This window comes from Prosopis cineraria, unplaced genomic scaffold (genome assembly GCF_029017545.1).
Source record: "Prosopis cineraria cultivar Desert tree isolate PC_DT_omini unplaced genomic scaffold, ASM2901754v1 PC14, whole genome shotgun sequence".
Classification (NCBI taxonomy): domain Eukaryota; kingdom Viridiplantae; phylum Streptophyta; class Magnoliopsida; order Fabales; family Fabaceae; genus Prosopis; species Prosopis cineraria.
In genome coordinates, this window is record NW_026555345.1 from 5752620 (window position 1) to 5769195 (window position 16576).

A 16576-nucleotide genomic window follows, 5' to 3' on the forward strand; every position below is an offset into this window, starting at 1 on the left:
ACTTGAAGGGCCCCCCCAAGTTCCGTCATTTCATAACACAAAACACAGGGAATTGTAGCAAGGCGATAAACTTTTAGATTCCTATTCGCACACACGCACACATATATTATTATATAATTATCGTCATAGAGACTTGCATGTGATTGTTGACATGGCATTGCAAGGTAATAAAGTATTGTTGATGTGGCATTGCAAAAGTAACAAGCTACAAGGTCCGCACTTTAGCTTTGGAATGGGAATTGGAAAATACAAATTTTTAATAAGAGTGTTGCCTATCATATTTGTTATATTATTATATATATATATATATATATATATATTTGCTCTGATCTTATTTATAAGATAAAAAGAGAAGAATTTTTTGCTTACTCATGTGGTCCTATATATTTATATATAGGACAAGGAGAGAGTTTTGTTTTAATTTTACTTATAAGGCACTTTAATAATTATTATACCCATCTTTAACCTTTTATTACTCTTAAATGTTGGAAATATTATTAAATTATTTTTATCATAAGTTTATCATTTGATCCCTATCAAATATTGGTGGAAAAAAATATGTTATTAAAGCATATATATTTACTAAAAGAACAATTAAAAACTTGTTAAATTTTTATTAGAGACGATAATTCAAGTATGTTGGGCTTATTCAAATTATTAAAGTATTCATAATTTTGAAAAAATTTATATAGTTAAATTCAACCCTAACTTTTTTAGTCCATCGAAGTTGGCCAAAAGTACCCACTCTCTCTCTATCTCTATATATATATCAAGCTGTAATTTTAGCAATTGGGCTTATTTATGTTGGGTTTAAAGTATCATATTTCTTTAAAAAAGCTCTTATAGTCAAGCATATCTCTAACTTTTTAGGCAAGCTCAGGATGGCTTGAATTACTGACTCTAACTTTTATATAAAATTAATACATTTTAAAATTCTCATGGGTTTTATAGTGAAAAATAATTTATAAAAGAGTTTTTTATATATTATATAATTATTTATTTTCTATTACATATTTGTGGCCCCCCCTTAACATTGAACCCTAGTTTTGCCTTTGACCGAGTGCCTAGTTTAACTAGTAAGGGTTGTATCAATTTATTCAAAAATCTTAAATTTGAATCCTAAAAATACAAGTGCTTTAAGTGCTTGTTGAGAGAGCTTTGAGCTTTGCCGCCATATGTGACTTTGCCTCGCCCAATCTAGATTATATAGATTTTGTTAAGTCCTCCAATTAGAATATTCTGCACAATTTTCTCTCTTTCTTTGAAAGGATATGGTGTTAAGCCATATGAAAAAGGATTAAGTATGGCTGGAACACTAATTATGCAAAGTACTCGCACTCTCCAAGGCTTGGTTTGAATGGCAGGAAACGCGGAAAAAAATTTAAAGAAGAGAAATTTTCAAAAATAATAAAAAAATTATATATTTTTAAGAATTTTTCTTCCATTTCTTTCCTTTACATCTAAACAAGGGGCAAGGGTGAGCTATGTCATATAATACGTGTCATTCACATAGGTCAAGTTATTTAATGAGCATGTTAATTTATTTGAAAATTTGACCATGAGTGATCTATCACTGCATATAATAGTTTTTCTAGTTGACATCATTGATGGCGTGTTATTCTGCAGATGATGGCTTGAGGGCTCTTTAACTTGCAAGAGTCAATGAGGCACTGCATTTAACATTCCCATAAACTCCTCAAAGATGTATCGAACATTGCCAAATCTTTTGACAAAGCCCCTAATCCAGATCCAGTTCATATTGCAAACGAGCCCTTTGCATGTAGATTTGCCTCATTGATGGGACAAAATATGTTTCAAGTGTTTTTCACTAATTAGGGCATATCTGAGTTTAAGAAACGAGATACACTCTTTTTAACTCATGAATTGCATGATTTGTTCAAATTTTTATATTACATATAAATATATAAATTTGGAGAGTCACAAGATTAATAACAAATTAACAACCGAAAAAAAAATTAACCAAATGCATTTGAAAAACATCCTATAGCAATCTAGTGTTCTTTTTTATTTAAAAAAACAGTTTAAGTGAGTTGATTTTAAGAGCTTCTTGGGCCAAAACATAAATGTCTCTAAACTTAAAAGCTCTTACGAAAACATTTATTGAGCAATCTAATATTCTAGATGAAAATAGAACCACAAAAATTTGAGTTAGGCTCAGTAGGCTCATTTGACCTTGTCTGCCAAACTTGCGGTGGACTAATCCACTAATTCATTAAAAATATGATTTTTTTGTATTTAATTTTAGTTTTAATGAAAAAATAACTTATTGTTTTGCATTTACTTTAACCACGGCTTATTTGTGTCATGTCAGGAACATAATTTGATATTTGATTCCATTTTTTTTTATTGATTTATCATTTTTATATAATTGATAGAATAATTGTGCAAGATAGATTACTCTCATATATTTGCAAGTTCTGTGTTCTGAGAGTAATTTAATCATATAATTTTATAAAATATGAAAATATTTAAATTTAATTAATAAGAATTTGTAATTTAATTCTGAAAGACTTTAAAATTATCTAAAAATGCAACCAAAAAAAAAAAAGCAAAGTCAGTTGCAGATTGGCCCATGATCCACCAACCCATTGCAACAAAATTGCTATATACGTACAGGTTTGGAATTAGCCTTAAAAAAAAAAAAACTATATTCCAAATGTATCGGTCTCTTCGCATGCCTTGTGTCTTTTAATCTTAAAAATATAGAAAAGATCAAACTATAAAACGAGAGACTATCCTCCAAATTTTCATTCTCGGTGAATTTTCTATAACGTTGACGAAAGAAAAAAAAATGTATGCCATAAAACTTTTAAATGAGAAAGTTTATTGAACCAGTAAAAGTATTGATTTGTAATTTAATTTTTCTCTATATTCGGATGATTTGAATTTCACTCAGTCACATGACCCACCCCACATCATCAGGAGGCTTTTTTTGCAATTTATATTTATATATGTGAAATAATTATTAATCTGGAGGCGTATTTATATTTAGAAGTGAAATTAAGCTTAAATCAATACCTTACAAGGAAAATTATGTAATAGAAACCATTGACCGCCGTTGGGTTGACTTGACATGGCTTGTCGGTTGCCTTGTTCCCTATTCAAACTTTTCTACGAAGTCAAACACTCATACGACGTGGTTTCGAGCACATCAAATGGGACTTGTAAAAGTAAAATATTCTACGGTGATAAAATTAAAAAAAATATCATTTTTATTTAACAAAATTAATTTCGGGACTTGAGGGAGAAGAGCTCTCTCTCTCTCTCTCTCTCTCTCTCTCTCTCTCTCTCTATGTAGGTCCTAGTTCTTAAAAAAATTAAAAATTAATCTGATATAAGAATCCAACTTGATCGGATCCTTATTATATTCATAATTTCATATGATATATATATATATATATATATATATATAATATTATACCAAATCCAATATACCCGCCGGATACAAGTTTGCTCTCGTCAAACATATAGTTACTACCATATATTTCATTTATTTTATATCGTCAATGAAGTTGCTTGTCTTGTAGCAGTATTATGATAAGAGGGGCACAAAATAATTTTGACCTTTTTTGATAAATTTTAAGATATTATTAAGTGACTGAATCTTTTCAGGTAATTAATTTATATATTTGGACAAAGAGTCACATAAAATGAGTAGAACAGTAGAAGTATTAGATAGCATTGCATGTTTTTAGCACACTTATGCTTATAAAAAGGCTTAAAAAATCTAAATTTATTTTAACACCTTCATTATAACGTACGTCTCTTATTCGTAAGAAATCTTTTTTTTTTTTGTAAAAATATATGCGTGTGGGGGTGTCAAATCACTTAGCTTGCATTGCAAGTTGAAACACAACTCCGGTTTCCATGCTCATGAGATGATAAGCACCAACCTGGCAGATTAATATTTGTTTTATTTTTATATTTTATTTTATATTTGTTAAAATAAAAATTATAAATTTTTATAAATTTATCATGTTATCAATTTGAATAATATAAACTTAACTTGAATAGTTCAATTTAATATTAAATATTTTTATAATTTTTATAAATTGATTATCTAAATATACTCTATATAGTTTAAATTTAAAATTTTTAAGTTGCAATTTTTCTTAATTTTTTTAAAGAAAATTGAAGATTATCTTTATTTTTATTTTTTTAATATTATATTTACTAAAATAAAAAATAAAAAATTATAAAAAATTTTAATATTATCTCCTAACTGAACAAAATATATTTTGATAATTAATTTATAAAATTTATAAAAAAATTTAATATTAAATTAAACCATCCAAATTACATTTATATTATCCAAATTGATGATAAGATAAATTTATTAAAATTCTATATTTTTTATAATAAATATATCATAAAATAAAAATAAAAGTTAAAAATTTGAACCATCATATACTCATCCAGTGATCACTGAATTCAAACTGCGTTGAAACATTGAAAGCAAGTATATTTATATGCATGAAAATAAAAAAGATTACACCTTAAATCTTTGAAAAGTCAGAGGACAATGTACAAGAAAATCAAGAATGCAAAAAACAAAGGGTAAAGAATATTAAACAATTAATCATGAGCTTTAATTATCTCATTAATATCAGTGTCGTCTTTACAATTAAACAGCCTAAATTCCCTAAAAGAGATCGAAATTAGATTCAGAAGAGTTTGCTGGCGAATTCATCAATCTCAACACCTTCTGCTCGGCAGAAAGCAGATTTAGAGGCAAGTTCTCTGAGCTGCGAAACGTTTCGTCCCAAATTCAGAGCCATCTTCATCTCAAACATCTCTCCATTTTCTCTTCTCTCATAGTTCTTTTCTTCAAGCGTCGCTTCCGTCGTCTCTTCCAGAAGCTTGAAGAATCCTCCACAGTATCTGTACATGTCCAGGACCATCCCCACTTGTCCTCCATGTTCAAAAGCATTCACAACGCTCGCCATTGATCCTGCAACTGCAGGCACTGTCATCATCAAGCTTCCCCACCATGACCCATTATCACTATTAATATTTCCCAGAGATGTTGTTGCAGACCCTAATGCTGCGATCCCAGTGAGTAAAGAACCAGAAATCGCCATGATTTTGTTCATCTTTAAAGCCAAGTTTCCAAGCCTCTCGTAGTCCTCCATGTCTTTTCTCTTCACCACTTCAATGATCTCTCTCATTTCCATTTCCAGTTCCTCACTCCATCCCTTCTTCGACGTCGTCGTCGTCGGTGAACTCGAGCTTTCCTGCTGATTTCTCTTTGAAGGCCACCAAATCGCAGGCTCAAACTTTGAAGGGAATTTCTCAAGCATGGCTCCACCTAGTAAGGCAAGTGGGTAAGCTCTGTCAAGTGCTAAAACCCTCTCTATTGCACTGTTAACGTCTTTCTCAGTGGCATTTCCGATGGCGATGGTGGTTTGAATCTGTGCCTGAAGCTGTTTGAACAACCTTGTAGCATTTCGCTGTTCCTCGGCGAGCTGAGAAGGTTGGATTTTGTTCATGACGAGGGACAACAACGTTGCTGCAGAAAACAGAAGAGTGGACGACAGTTTCAGTGGCGCTGCGCCGTCGTGGATGGAGGCGGCGACACCGGCCATGGTCGTGGCGGCGAGTGTGATGGTGTTGACGGAGTTCAGAAGAAGCGAGTTCCAATTGTCACGTTGGTCTCCAACGTTGTGATGCTTTTCGATTCTGTCACAAATTGTCTCTAGAATGGCGTAGAGTTGAAGAGTGGCTGTGTTATTATTGGACTCGTGATGCAGATTGTAGAAACCTTCACCTTTAATATTGATGTGATCTTCTAATGAGATTTCCTTCATGGAAGCCTTCGATTTCTGAGCCAGCTTTCTTGAAGACGATGATGATGATGCACTATTTAGAGCAGAGAAACATCTTCGTGGATAATAATGAAGCTTTGATACATTAAGTGAAGATATTGAGGATTGTAATATTGAAGTGGCCATATAGGATCAAACTGGAAGACAACTTTTTGAAAAATAATGTAGGTAAGGAGTGGTTGATTCCTATATATATATAGGGCGTAATTTATTTATACGTTAAGGATTAGAAAAAATTAATTAATTGAATAGAGATCAGTGAACGGGGCAGAAAAGACCGAGCCAGATTTGCTGACTTTGTCTCTATTTTAATTCATAACTTTCAACTTGAACCGTTCTGCCCAACAAAAATGGCTAAGCCTGTCTTCACTTCAACATATATACGACATGGTAAATCCACGATGTTTGGTTGGTTTTCTTGCATTACAAGAACATATATAGTACTTACACGATCAACGAATTTGAACAATAAAATTCAATGTACTCTTTACTTTTTGTAGTTTTCTATCTAAGATTATGTCCTCGATCACTTTGTTTAATTAGTTCTGTAAATGGTCAGTTTGACCTGACTGAGTTTTAAAAGGAAAAAAATGTCACCGAATTAATACGCATCCGCGTGAATCGATTTTAGTTTAATATATTGGCAACTCACTACGCAGTTGAGTACTTAAATTAAAATAAACGTACAGTTTAAAAGAATTTTTTGGCCAAAATAATAATACAAGAGTTTTTTGTTTGCCAGAAAGAGAGCCATTTTATTAATACTAAAAAAAAATAATACAAACTCTAATGGCTGAAGCTAAAAAAATACTCGTAAAAACCTAAAGTACACAACTAACCAAAGAATAAAACCAAACAAACACATAATTATAATGTTTGAACGGGTTAACTTCTATAACTTGAACAAAAAATGAATGATAATATTAATATTATTTTAAAAAATGAGGTTAAATGGCAAATTGGTTCCTAAATTATAAAGACAAAAGTGTATTTTATCCTGACTCATTTTTAGTAAAATGTTTTTCTTCAACTTTTAAAAATGGTATAATCTAGTTATTAAAAAAGTTAACTTTAATTATTTTCAAAAGTTGAAGGAAAATATTGCATTAAAAACAAGTTTAGGGTTTCAGGTACTCCAATACCTATAATTTAAGAGTCAATTTCTATGCTAAAATACATGGTTCTGAATTATCTAATCACTATCTTTTTCGTTTACTATTCTTAATTTTTTTTATTGCTTGCTATTTTTGATTTTGAAGCTGAAATATTTATATCCTAACCATCGCATTCAGAATATCATAATTAACTAAACATGTTAAATATTTTTTTATATAAACTAAACATGTTAACCTGATTGGTGAAATATACTTTAAAATGATACAAATTATTTCTTCTTTTTTAACATATTTACTCACATTTATGATATAATTGTGTTTGTATATATAGATATAACAATATATTTAAATAGTAAAATAAGATTCAACAATTACGTTGAGCCAACGTCTGGCAATATGATTTAAATTGAAATAAAAAAGTATCATTTCTTTTCTTAGTGTCATACTTCGTTCTTTTTTTAATATTATTATTGATTATATGTCCATTTCAAAGTATTAGTCTATTCAAATTGTCAACTATTGATTATTTCCTTTTGACCAACCTGGATTTCCCTAAATTAGAGATTTGGTGTTTGGGGCATGTGGAAAGTTCTTCATTGGATAAAATTAAATTTAATAATTAATATAAAATAAAAAAATGACCCATAAATTTAATTCTTGAGGTTAAGTTAATATATGGTATCATTCCGCTACTCGTCTCTCCTTTCCTTGGTGGCCGATCCCCATCCCTCATTCCTAATAATTAGATTATCTCAAAATATTATATAAGCTTAATATTGAACATGATGAATACTGTCATTACGTTAGTACTCGATCTATTTCTATTAAAAACAGAAGAACTTTGTTATTAAATTATGATTTTACGCGGAGACTTATCCCTCAAGAATCCTAAAATCACTTCCCTTTTATCTTGTTTTAATTATAAAAGTCTACTATCTTCTATTTTGATTTTTGAAAACATAGACATGAATTTCCTTAAATAGATATTGCCTTATATATCTCCTCTATTTTTAATTAACGTACCGTTCCATCCATCCATCCATCCATTTTGCAAACAATTTGTTAATCACTCCTTTTAAAATTGGTCTGGAACAAAGCACTCTTATAACATGAATGATAGTATTTTATAATCTTTTAGACACATTTTTATTTTTTAATAATATCATAAAATAATTAATTCAGTTGTATTATAAAATTGATTAATTTAATTATAATTTAAAAATTTTCAATATACTGAAATTAAAACAGATGAAAAATAAATGCATTTTACTCTATTATTAAAACATGTATTCAATTAAATATATAGCTTTTGGAATGACTAATAAATTTAGTCTCGCTGCAAAATATATTCACGCAACATGAGAATGAATCAATGATTTTTTTTCCCTATATGAACGGAATGCTTACTGTAGTGCAAGGTAATTTCCTAAATTAATACTTTAAATATATACTTAATTAGTAAGAATAGTAACGTATCATAAAAAAGAAAATAGATAAGGTATTATTATCAAAGGTAGATGTCACAGGGCTGACCTGCTCCGCTGGATGAGTCCGTCAAGCCGTCAAATTTGGTTTAAAATGAAATGAGAATGCTTCCTATGTTCCCAAATCATCTCAACTTAAATTAACAAAAAAAAAAGACTAAGTTGCAATTACCCCCGAAAGGGTTTAACTTATTATACAATGGAAGACAAAAAGGGGTTAACTTCAATGATTTTTTTTTTTTTTTGTGAGCTCTACTATCTCATGTCTTTAATTAGACTAAGCCGACTGGCAAATGAAGACACTTTTTTTAGAGGCATACTTTTCATTAAGAATTTGAATTTGAGATCATTGGTTAAGTTGGACCAACATCCTTACTAGTTGATTGATCCAAATAATTGGTGTTAACTTCAATATTATTGATTACCAGTTTTTATGCCTTTTTAATTTCACATAAAAGCTTTTTGAGCCTGAAGTATAAATAAAGCTCGTATAATTTTATTGGGATGAAATTTAAGGAAACCTTCTTTCTCACTCCTCTCTCCTTTATCATTTACAAAACCTAATATAAAAAAATGCTATTTTTTAAACATATAATTTATCTATATATATATATATGTATATATGTATGTATTTGGATACAATATGATGAGACAACACCAATCTTCCTGAAGCAAATTGTAAATCCTTTCAACTAGATAATTGCATGCATCATCGGCGAATCAAACTCATAACCATTTGTTTAGATGATGAGAGTTACGTGTACACTACTCTTTTTTTTTTTTGTTGGGACAAAATACTACTCATACTTATAACGTGAATAATGAATACTAATTTTTGGATAATTTTTAAAGGAAAATAATTGTTTTGTAAAATTTAAAAGATATAAATATTGTTGAAAGTCAACAAAAAATGGAATTAAATTTTACTATTTGAAGTAAACTGTATTAACGCTAGCTACATCCATTATCATAATAATGGCCCCTTCCTGGCTAGATATTTGAAACATTTTACATAGCAAGAAATAGAACTTTAATTTGTATGAAAAATTGGATATCTTGTAGCAATAGTTGAGACATACTGAAGATGGACTTATACAGTATTCTCGTATTGTGTAAAATCCCAAAGCTTATTTATTTTGAATATATATGTTGTAAATGTTTTGCTACAATGAAAGTTTTTGAATGGAAGATTTGGAACCTTAAAAGCTCTCATGGAAGGTGACCAAATTAATCACTCCTCTCTATAGTTTTTTTATTGCACATTAACAGCTTTGTTTTCTCATGTTGGGGGGGAGGGGGGAGGTCTGTGTGGGACGAAATTGAACATTGTTCAAACTTGAAAAAAAAATAAAGTATATTTTTGTTCTATACTTTTCTTCAAAGAACACTAACACCATGTATTAATAAGTGAGGTATTTTTTATTCTAAATCATTATTTAGAGGAGCAAAATGATTTATAAGAAAAAATACTCTACCCATTAGTGTAAGGTACCCAGTACTCATTGAAAGAAAGAAAGTGTTGGGGCAATAATACATTTTAACTAAAAAATAATAATCTCAACAAAAGTTGAAAATATAATTATTTTTACAAGTCAACAAAAAAGTAGAAATAATAATCAATTTTTTATAAACATGAATAAAACTTTTTATTAATTGAAAAATAAAATTCTATGATTGCTATCTAAGTAGCTATATACCCATGAATATAGCGGGATCCTTTCTAGCAAGATAGTCTTGTTCTCTTGGACTATGTGTTCAAATTTGAACCATTATATATGCAAGGACAGTTGAACTTGTAAGAAAGCAAGATTGTGGAACAACGAATAGTTGAATTGAATGAAGACGTCATGAAGATGGATTTACACAAACATCTGTTCTTCTCCAACTACATATATTTCCTAATTACTCAGAAGGCTAAATACAATAAAGAATAAAATAATGTTTTTATCCAGCAGGATGAAGTTTAATAAATCAAATAAAATAAAGAAAAAATTTGTACTATTCTCAAAAGAGCTTGCTGGCAAATTCATCCAAGGTAATTCCTTCTGAGTCATAGGCAGAAGATTTGGAGGCAAGTTGTCTGAGCTGCGAAACGCTTCTTCCCAATTTCATCGCCATTTTCATCTCAAAAATCTCGCCATTCTCTCTTTTCTCGTAGTCTTTCTCTTCCAGTGTGGTATCAATGGTGTCTTGTAGCAACTTGAAGAATCCACCACAGTTTCTGTACATCTCAAACACCATCCCCACTTGGCCTCCATGTTCCAATGCATTCATTGAAGCCGCCAACGACCCAGCCATGGCCGCCACAATGCCTGGCCAGGACGAGCCATGGCTCACTAAAGCAGAACCTAAAGCTGCAATCCCAGTGAGTAAAGGACCTGATACGGCCAAGGTTTTGTTGAACTTGAGAACCAAGTTTCCTAGCCTCTCATACTCTTCCACGTCTTTTCTCTTCATCACTTCAACTATCTGCCTCATTTCCGTTTCTAGTTCTGGACTCCATCCATTAATATTCATTTTGGTCTGGGATTTAACGACTTCATTAGTTTTAGTTTGAGGCCACCAGACAGCAGGCTCGAACTTCGAAGGGAATTTTTCGAGCATAGCTCCCAAGAGAGGAAGTGGGTAAGCCTTGTCAAGAGCCAAAACCTTCTCCATGGCATTCTTGACGTCTTCCTCAGTAGGATTTCCAACAGCTAACGTGGTTTGGATTTCATTGTGAAGCTGCTTGAACAATCTAGTCGCATTTCGTTGTTCCTCGGTGAGCTGTGAGGGTTGAATCTTGTTCATGATGAGAAGCATGCCCGTGGCTGCAGTGAACAAGAGAGTGGAGGATAATTTGAGAGCAGAGTTGTCAATGGCAGTGTTGAGACCAACCATGGTTGTGGCAGTGAGGGTCATCATATTGATGGAGTTCAAAAGAAGTGTGTTCCAGTTGTTTCGTTGCTCTCCCATGTTGTTGTGCATTTCAATTCTGTCAGACACGGCCTCTAAAATTGCATGCAGTTGAATATTAGCTTTGTAGGGATCATCGTATATTTGTGTAGATGTGGAGGTGACATCTAGTTGTGATGGGACTGTTGCGTCTATGGATCCATGCAGTTCCCGAACCAGCTTTGTAGTGCTGGTTGAGTGCATTTTTGGATGCGAGAAATGAACTCGTGGGAGCTTAGGGACATTAATGGCGGCGTTAACTTTCTTGACAGAAGAAGAAGAAGAAGAAAAGGAACAAAATGACGCAGAGATTTGTAAGGAAGACATGAGATTATAAGTTGCAGAACGATGGGAGGAGCTAGGAAAATTAAAAGGTCAGTTTTTCGGATTTTGAATGAGGATGGGGATGAAATGGGTGGGTGATATTTATAAGGGAAATGGGAATTGAACCAAAATGGGAGGGAAGGAATAATAAGCCAAGGGTGGGGAGAAAATGTTGAACGTTGACTCAGTAATTGAATAATATGATGAATACTGGACCGGGCATTGTATTGTAATGTATCTGACTTGTTCCTTACCACATAGTAGCTTATAATTTTCAATTTCAGAAATTTCGATGGTCTAACTTTGAGTTTGATCATCTGTATTAACACTACAGGACATGCATGGTTCAGTGCTACGTATAAGTTGCGATGTTGAAAATGTTAAGATCTCTGCTTCGTTTATTTTTGGCCCTTTTTAGTCTTTTCATCTTAATGATTTGACGCATACGCGCTTGTGGGATAGGATTCTGTCCTTGTCTTAACTCAGAATTATTTGTTTGCCAAAAAAAGCTTAGATAAAAAAAAATATAAGGTGTATTACAAAAATAATAAAATAATAATAATAATAATAATAATAATAATAATAATTCATTTTTACACTTTAATTTTAATGATAATATTTAAAATTGAGAAAGCATGATATATAGCCTTAGCTTTCTCAAATAAAAAGCGTTTGTCGTGTTTTCATTAGCTACAATTTTCATAATAATATTTATGTCCTTTTAATTAGTAAGGATATAATAAAAAATTGACATATTTTAACAAACGAAACAATATAATAATTTTTCCTAATTTATGTGAAAATTTTCTCAAACACTACTTTATAAATATTGGGTATGATCAGATAATTTTATGCAGCATGTCATGGAAAGAAATAAACATTTGTGCATGATTGGACATTAATGACTTCATTATTCTTATTAATATTTTAATTATTTATGAATTTTAACATATATTTGAAAAAAATAATAAAATATGCAATCTTAAATTGTTAATGTTGTTTATTTAGAAATATAGTGTATTTTATTTTAATAATAAAATTATTGAAAATATTATGTTTAAATATATTTTAGAAAAAAGTAATATAATATTGCCATATTGGCTGTTTAGAGTAGTTTAAAATGGTTACTAATATACATATATTGGAAAAAGTAATTTAAATTCTTGTTTCTATTTTTTTTTTAAAAAATGAGGTCTAACTTTTATGACTTTATTATATCAATTACATATTATTATAAAAGCATAATAGGTCTTTTTTTTCCCCCTACTGAATTACATGACTAAGACTTTAATTTATTTACGAACTTTTTTGGGGACGAACAAGTAAACAACATGCGTATATTAATTAGTGAAAGTAGTAATTATTGACTAAAATAATGAAATTTTAAAAATATAACTCGGAATTCTTAAACTTTTATCAATTATAAATCCAGTTCCTAAACTTTGAATAAAAATAACCCCGTCTTTATTTAATAAAAAAATTTCAGTCTATAGTTTCTTAATTCAGAATACTTTGATTTTTATAATTTTTTTAGTTTGATATAATTTATCGTTATAATTTTCTTAATTCAATCAACTGTAAGAATTGAATTAAACTAAATAGAAATTTAATGACTAAACTAATAATTAAGAAAAACTTGAGAGATTGAAAATTATATTATCGCTAATTAGATTTGTCAAGAGTAGAAAGGGTCACGGGGGCCAGGGCTGAACTTCTCCATGTAGGACAAATTAGATCGTCAAGCCATCTACTTGTTCCTAATTTGAATAATGGTTGTCTGTAACACGTAAGATTTTCTTTGAGACTGAGCTTGGTCAACAAACCAAACGATAGCCGTTTAACAAGTGAGCTGATTAGTTTATTTGTTTTATTAATTTCTGAATTATCAGATTTTAATTTGATGAATAATTACGTCAAACAATAATTTAAAGGGAATATTACACTTTTAAACTTTTGTCCCATTTTAATTTGTAACAATACTGTAAAAATTTAATTAAAATTAAAATCAACACCATCAAAATGGAAAATCAAAGTCCCATGATGATTCTGATACAAAATCAATTAAAGTAAACTTATTGTACTTTTCCTTGGAAAAAAAATTTATTGTACTTTTCCATTTTAAAATAATATATTCAGCGAAGTATATCATCTAACAAATAAAAATAGTAAGAAAAATAGAATGTTTTCGTACCTCGCACAAGAAAAATTTGACGAAAAATTAGCAAAATTTGACGAATAATTATAGCAAACGGTTATTATTTTGAAATCACATGATCAAGAGTTAAAAATTAAAAGCAGTCACATATGACTTTAATTTTTTTATTCTTAAATCTTTTTTGGCAGTGAAAAATGTACGTAATGGTTAGATTCTCATTATTCATTGTAATTAAAGTGGGCTTGTAAATTTCTACAAAAAAACTTCGATATTATTTTTGCCCTTTGAGTCCATGGCCGCAGCAACTCGGAACGTGATTTATTCTACTGTATACATTTTATATATATTATTTTGTATAGTTACGGTAGTTATAATTAATTTGATTATAATTATTTTATTTTTTGTTATTATATTATTTTTTGATAAATCTCTATTTTATTCTCCGTTAGATCTTGATAGGTCTTTTTCATTTGTATAAATTGTATCATGATACTAGAGCTAGTTCATTGTTTTCCTTCTCTACTTTATTTGATGCTTCTAAAACCCTATGGCACCCAAACTCATCATTCTGCCTTCCACCATTATGATTGGATCCTTCTATACCTGCTAATGGAATTGCTCATTCCTCATCTTCTTCTGCCTCTCTTCCATTCATTTGGGATCAAACAACAAGCTTCTCACTCTTATGCAAACCCCTGCACCTGTTACTTCATTAACTCCTTCGGCAAAAATTAATCTTGTGATTGCCTCTCATTCCCCTCTTTCTATCAAGGCATCTTTAACATTAGGTATATCTCACTTACTTTCCTCTAAACACCTTTCGTCCGCAATTGATCATATATATATTTTTATTGATAGTTTCTTTGAGTTAGTTTTTATTTTTTCCTATTTCTATTTAGTTACCTAATGATTTTATTGTTCCGGCTCATCATTCTAGAATCATTTATCTTTCTTCTAATTTTTATCTTACCAATGTTTTGTTTATTCCTCATATTGACTATCTTTTGATTTGTGCTTATAAACTCATTTTTCACCTTCATTGTTTCTTAATCCTCAATGTCACTCATTATTTCATTCAAGCCATAGAGTTTTAGAAGATGATTGGTATAGCTGAGGTTCAGAATAGTCTCTATGTTCTTCAAGATCATAAAAATAGGTTCTCACCTTTTTTAATTTCTCCTGTTACTTTACATTCTAAATCTATACCTTCTTTTGATTTGTGGCATCTTAGGTTAGGACATGCCTCCACTACTACAATTATTATTTTAGGTCAAAAATAATCTTCAATAACTTGTAAATCTACTTTAAATAAAAGTTGCGATGTTTGGCAAAAAAAAAAAATTATCATTTACTATTAGTGTTTTTCACACTACTCATCCTCTTGAACTTTTATATGTTGATATCTAGGATCTATTTAATATCGCTTTTGTTTATGGTCATCATTATTTTTTGACTATTGTCAATTACTCGCTTTATTTGGATCATTTTGATAAAATTAAAATCTAAAACTAGAACTCATTTGGAGCGCTCCATTCTATTTCTAAAAAATTAATTTTCTTTTGCTATAAAAATTATTCACTTAGACAAATTGTCCTGAATTTCTCATTCATTTTTTCTTTGATTCAAAAGGCATTCTTCATCAAACAACTTATATTGAAACACCTGAACAAAATAGTGTTGTGAAACATAAATACCAGCATATTCTTAATGTTGCTAGCTAAAGCTTTATTGTTTCAAAGTCATTTACCTTTAGCTTATTAGTCTTATGCTATTTTACATGTGGTTCACATCATTAATCGCCTTCCCACCCTTGTTTTGCAACGACAAACACCTTACAAATCTTTATAATGCATCCTTTGATTTTTTTTTAATTTTCGTGTCTTTAGTTCTCTTTGTTTTGCTTTTACTTTTATTTCTCATCACACTAAAGTTGACCATCAAGCTAGGAAATGTGTTTTTCTTGATTTTCACCTTGGCACCAACGGTTTTGTATGTCTTGATTTGCATTCTTGTAATATTTTCATTAGTTAGCATGTCATTTTCTATGAGACAAAATTTCGTTTTTCTTCATCTTCAACTTCTTCTTCTATTGATTTTCCTTTGCCACAATTTACACCTCACCTTGATTATCATGATCCCTTTATCATCCAATCCGCCTCTAATTCTACTGTTTTTATTACTCTAAATTCTTTAGCTCCCATTTCTCCTACCTCTTCATATCATTTTTCTACTGATGTCCCTTCTTCTTTGCTTTTATGTTGTTCTTCTCAGTCCCATAACCCTCCATCCTACTCGCATGATTATCATTGTTCATTCCTCATATCAACACCATCTTTTCCCTTTAGTCTAGGTGTTTGTTATCCCTTATCTGCTGTCCTTTCCTATAGTTGCCTTTCTCCTTCCTACAAACACTTTGTTCTCTCTCTGTTTCTATTTCCTTTGAGCCTAAGACATATAATCAAGCAGTGAAATATCCTGAATAAAGGGAAGCTATGCAAGCCAAAATTTTTGCTTTTTAGCAAAATAATACATGGATTTTAACTGAACTCCTTCCTGGGAAACATCTTATTAGTTGTAAATGGGTGTTTAAAAAAAGTTTAAGGCTGACGATTCTCTTAATATGTATAAAGCCTGTTTAGTCACTAAAGGTTATATATAAACTGAGGGGATTGATTATTTTGATACTTTTTCACCTATAGCTAAAATAACCATAGTTCG

General features: G+C 30.3%; 2 protein-coding genes across 2 annotated transcripts; both read right to left on the bottom strand.

Moving 5' to 3' along the window:
• Positions 1 to 4468: 4468 nt before the first annotated feature.
• On the bottom strand, positions 4469 to 6008 carry LOC129291980 (probable F-box protein At4g22030). Its single transcript, XM_054929470.1, has one exon. The coding sequence runs from the start codon at positions 5970 to 5972 to the stop codon at positions 4686 to 4688; it is 1287 nt and encodes a 428-aa protein (XP_054785445.1). The 5' UTR covers positions 5973 to 6008; the 3' UTR covers positions 4469 to 4685.
• Positions 6009 to 10304: 4296 nt separating this feature from the next.
• LOC129292044 (probable F-box protein At4g22030) lies at positions 10305 to 11758 on the bottom strand. Its single transcript, XM_054929554.1, has one exon. It carries the CDS (start codon positions 11704 to 11706, stop codon positions 10450 to 10452), a length of 1257 nt encoding a protein of 418 aa, XP_054785529.1. The 5' UTR covers positions 11707 to 11758; the 3' UTR covers positions 10305 to 10449.
• Positions 11759 to 16576: the final 4818 nt, after the last annotated feature.

Coding starts and splice junctions, on each gene's coding strand:
- LOC129292044 (XM_054929554.1), bottom strand. CDS start 11,706: ATGTCTTCCTTACAAATCTCTGCGTCATTTTGTTCCTTTTCTTCTTCT.
- LOC129291980 (XM_054929470.1), bottom strand. CDS start 5,972: ATGGCCACTTCAATATTACAATCCTCAATATCTTCACTTAATGTATCA.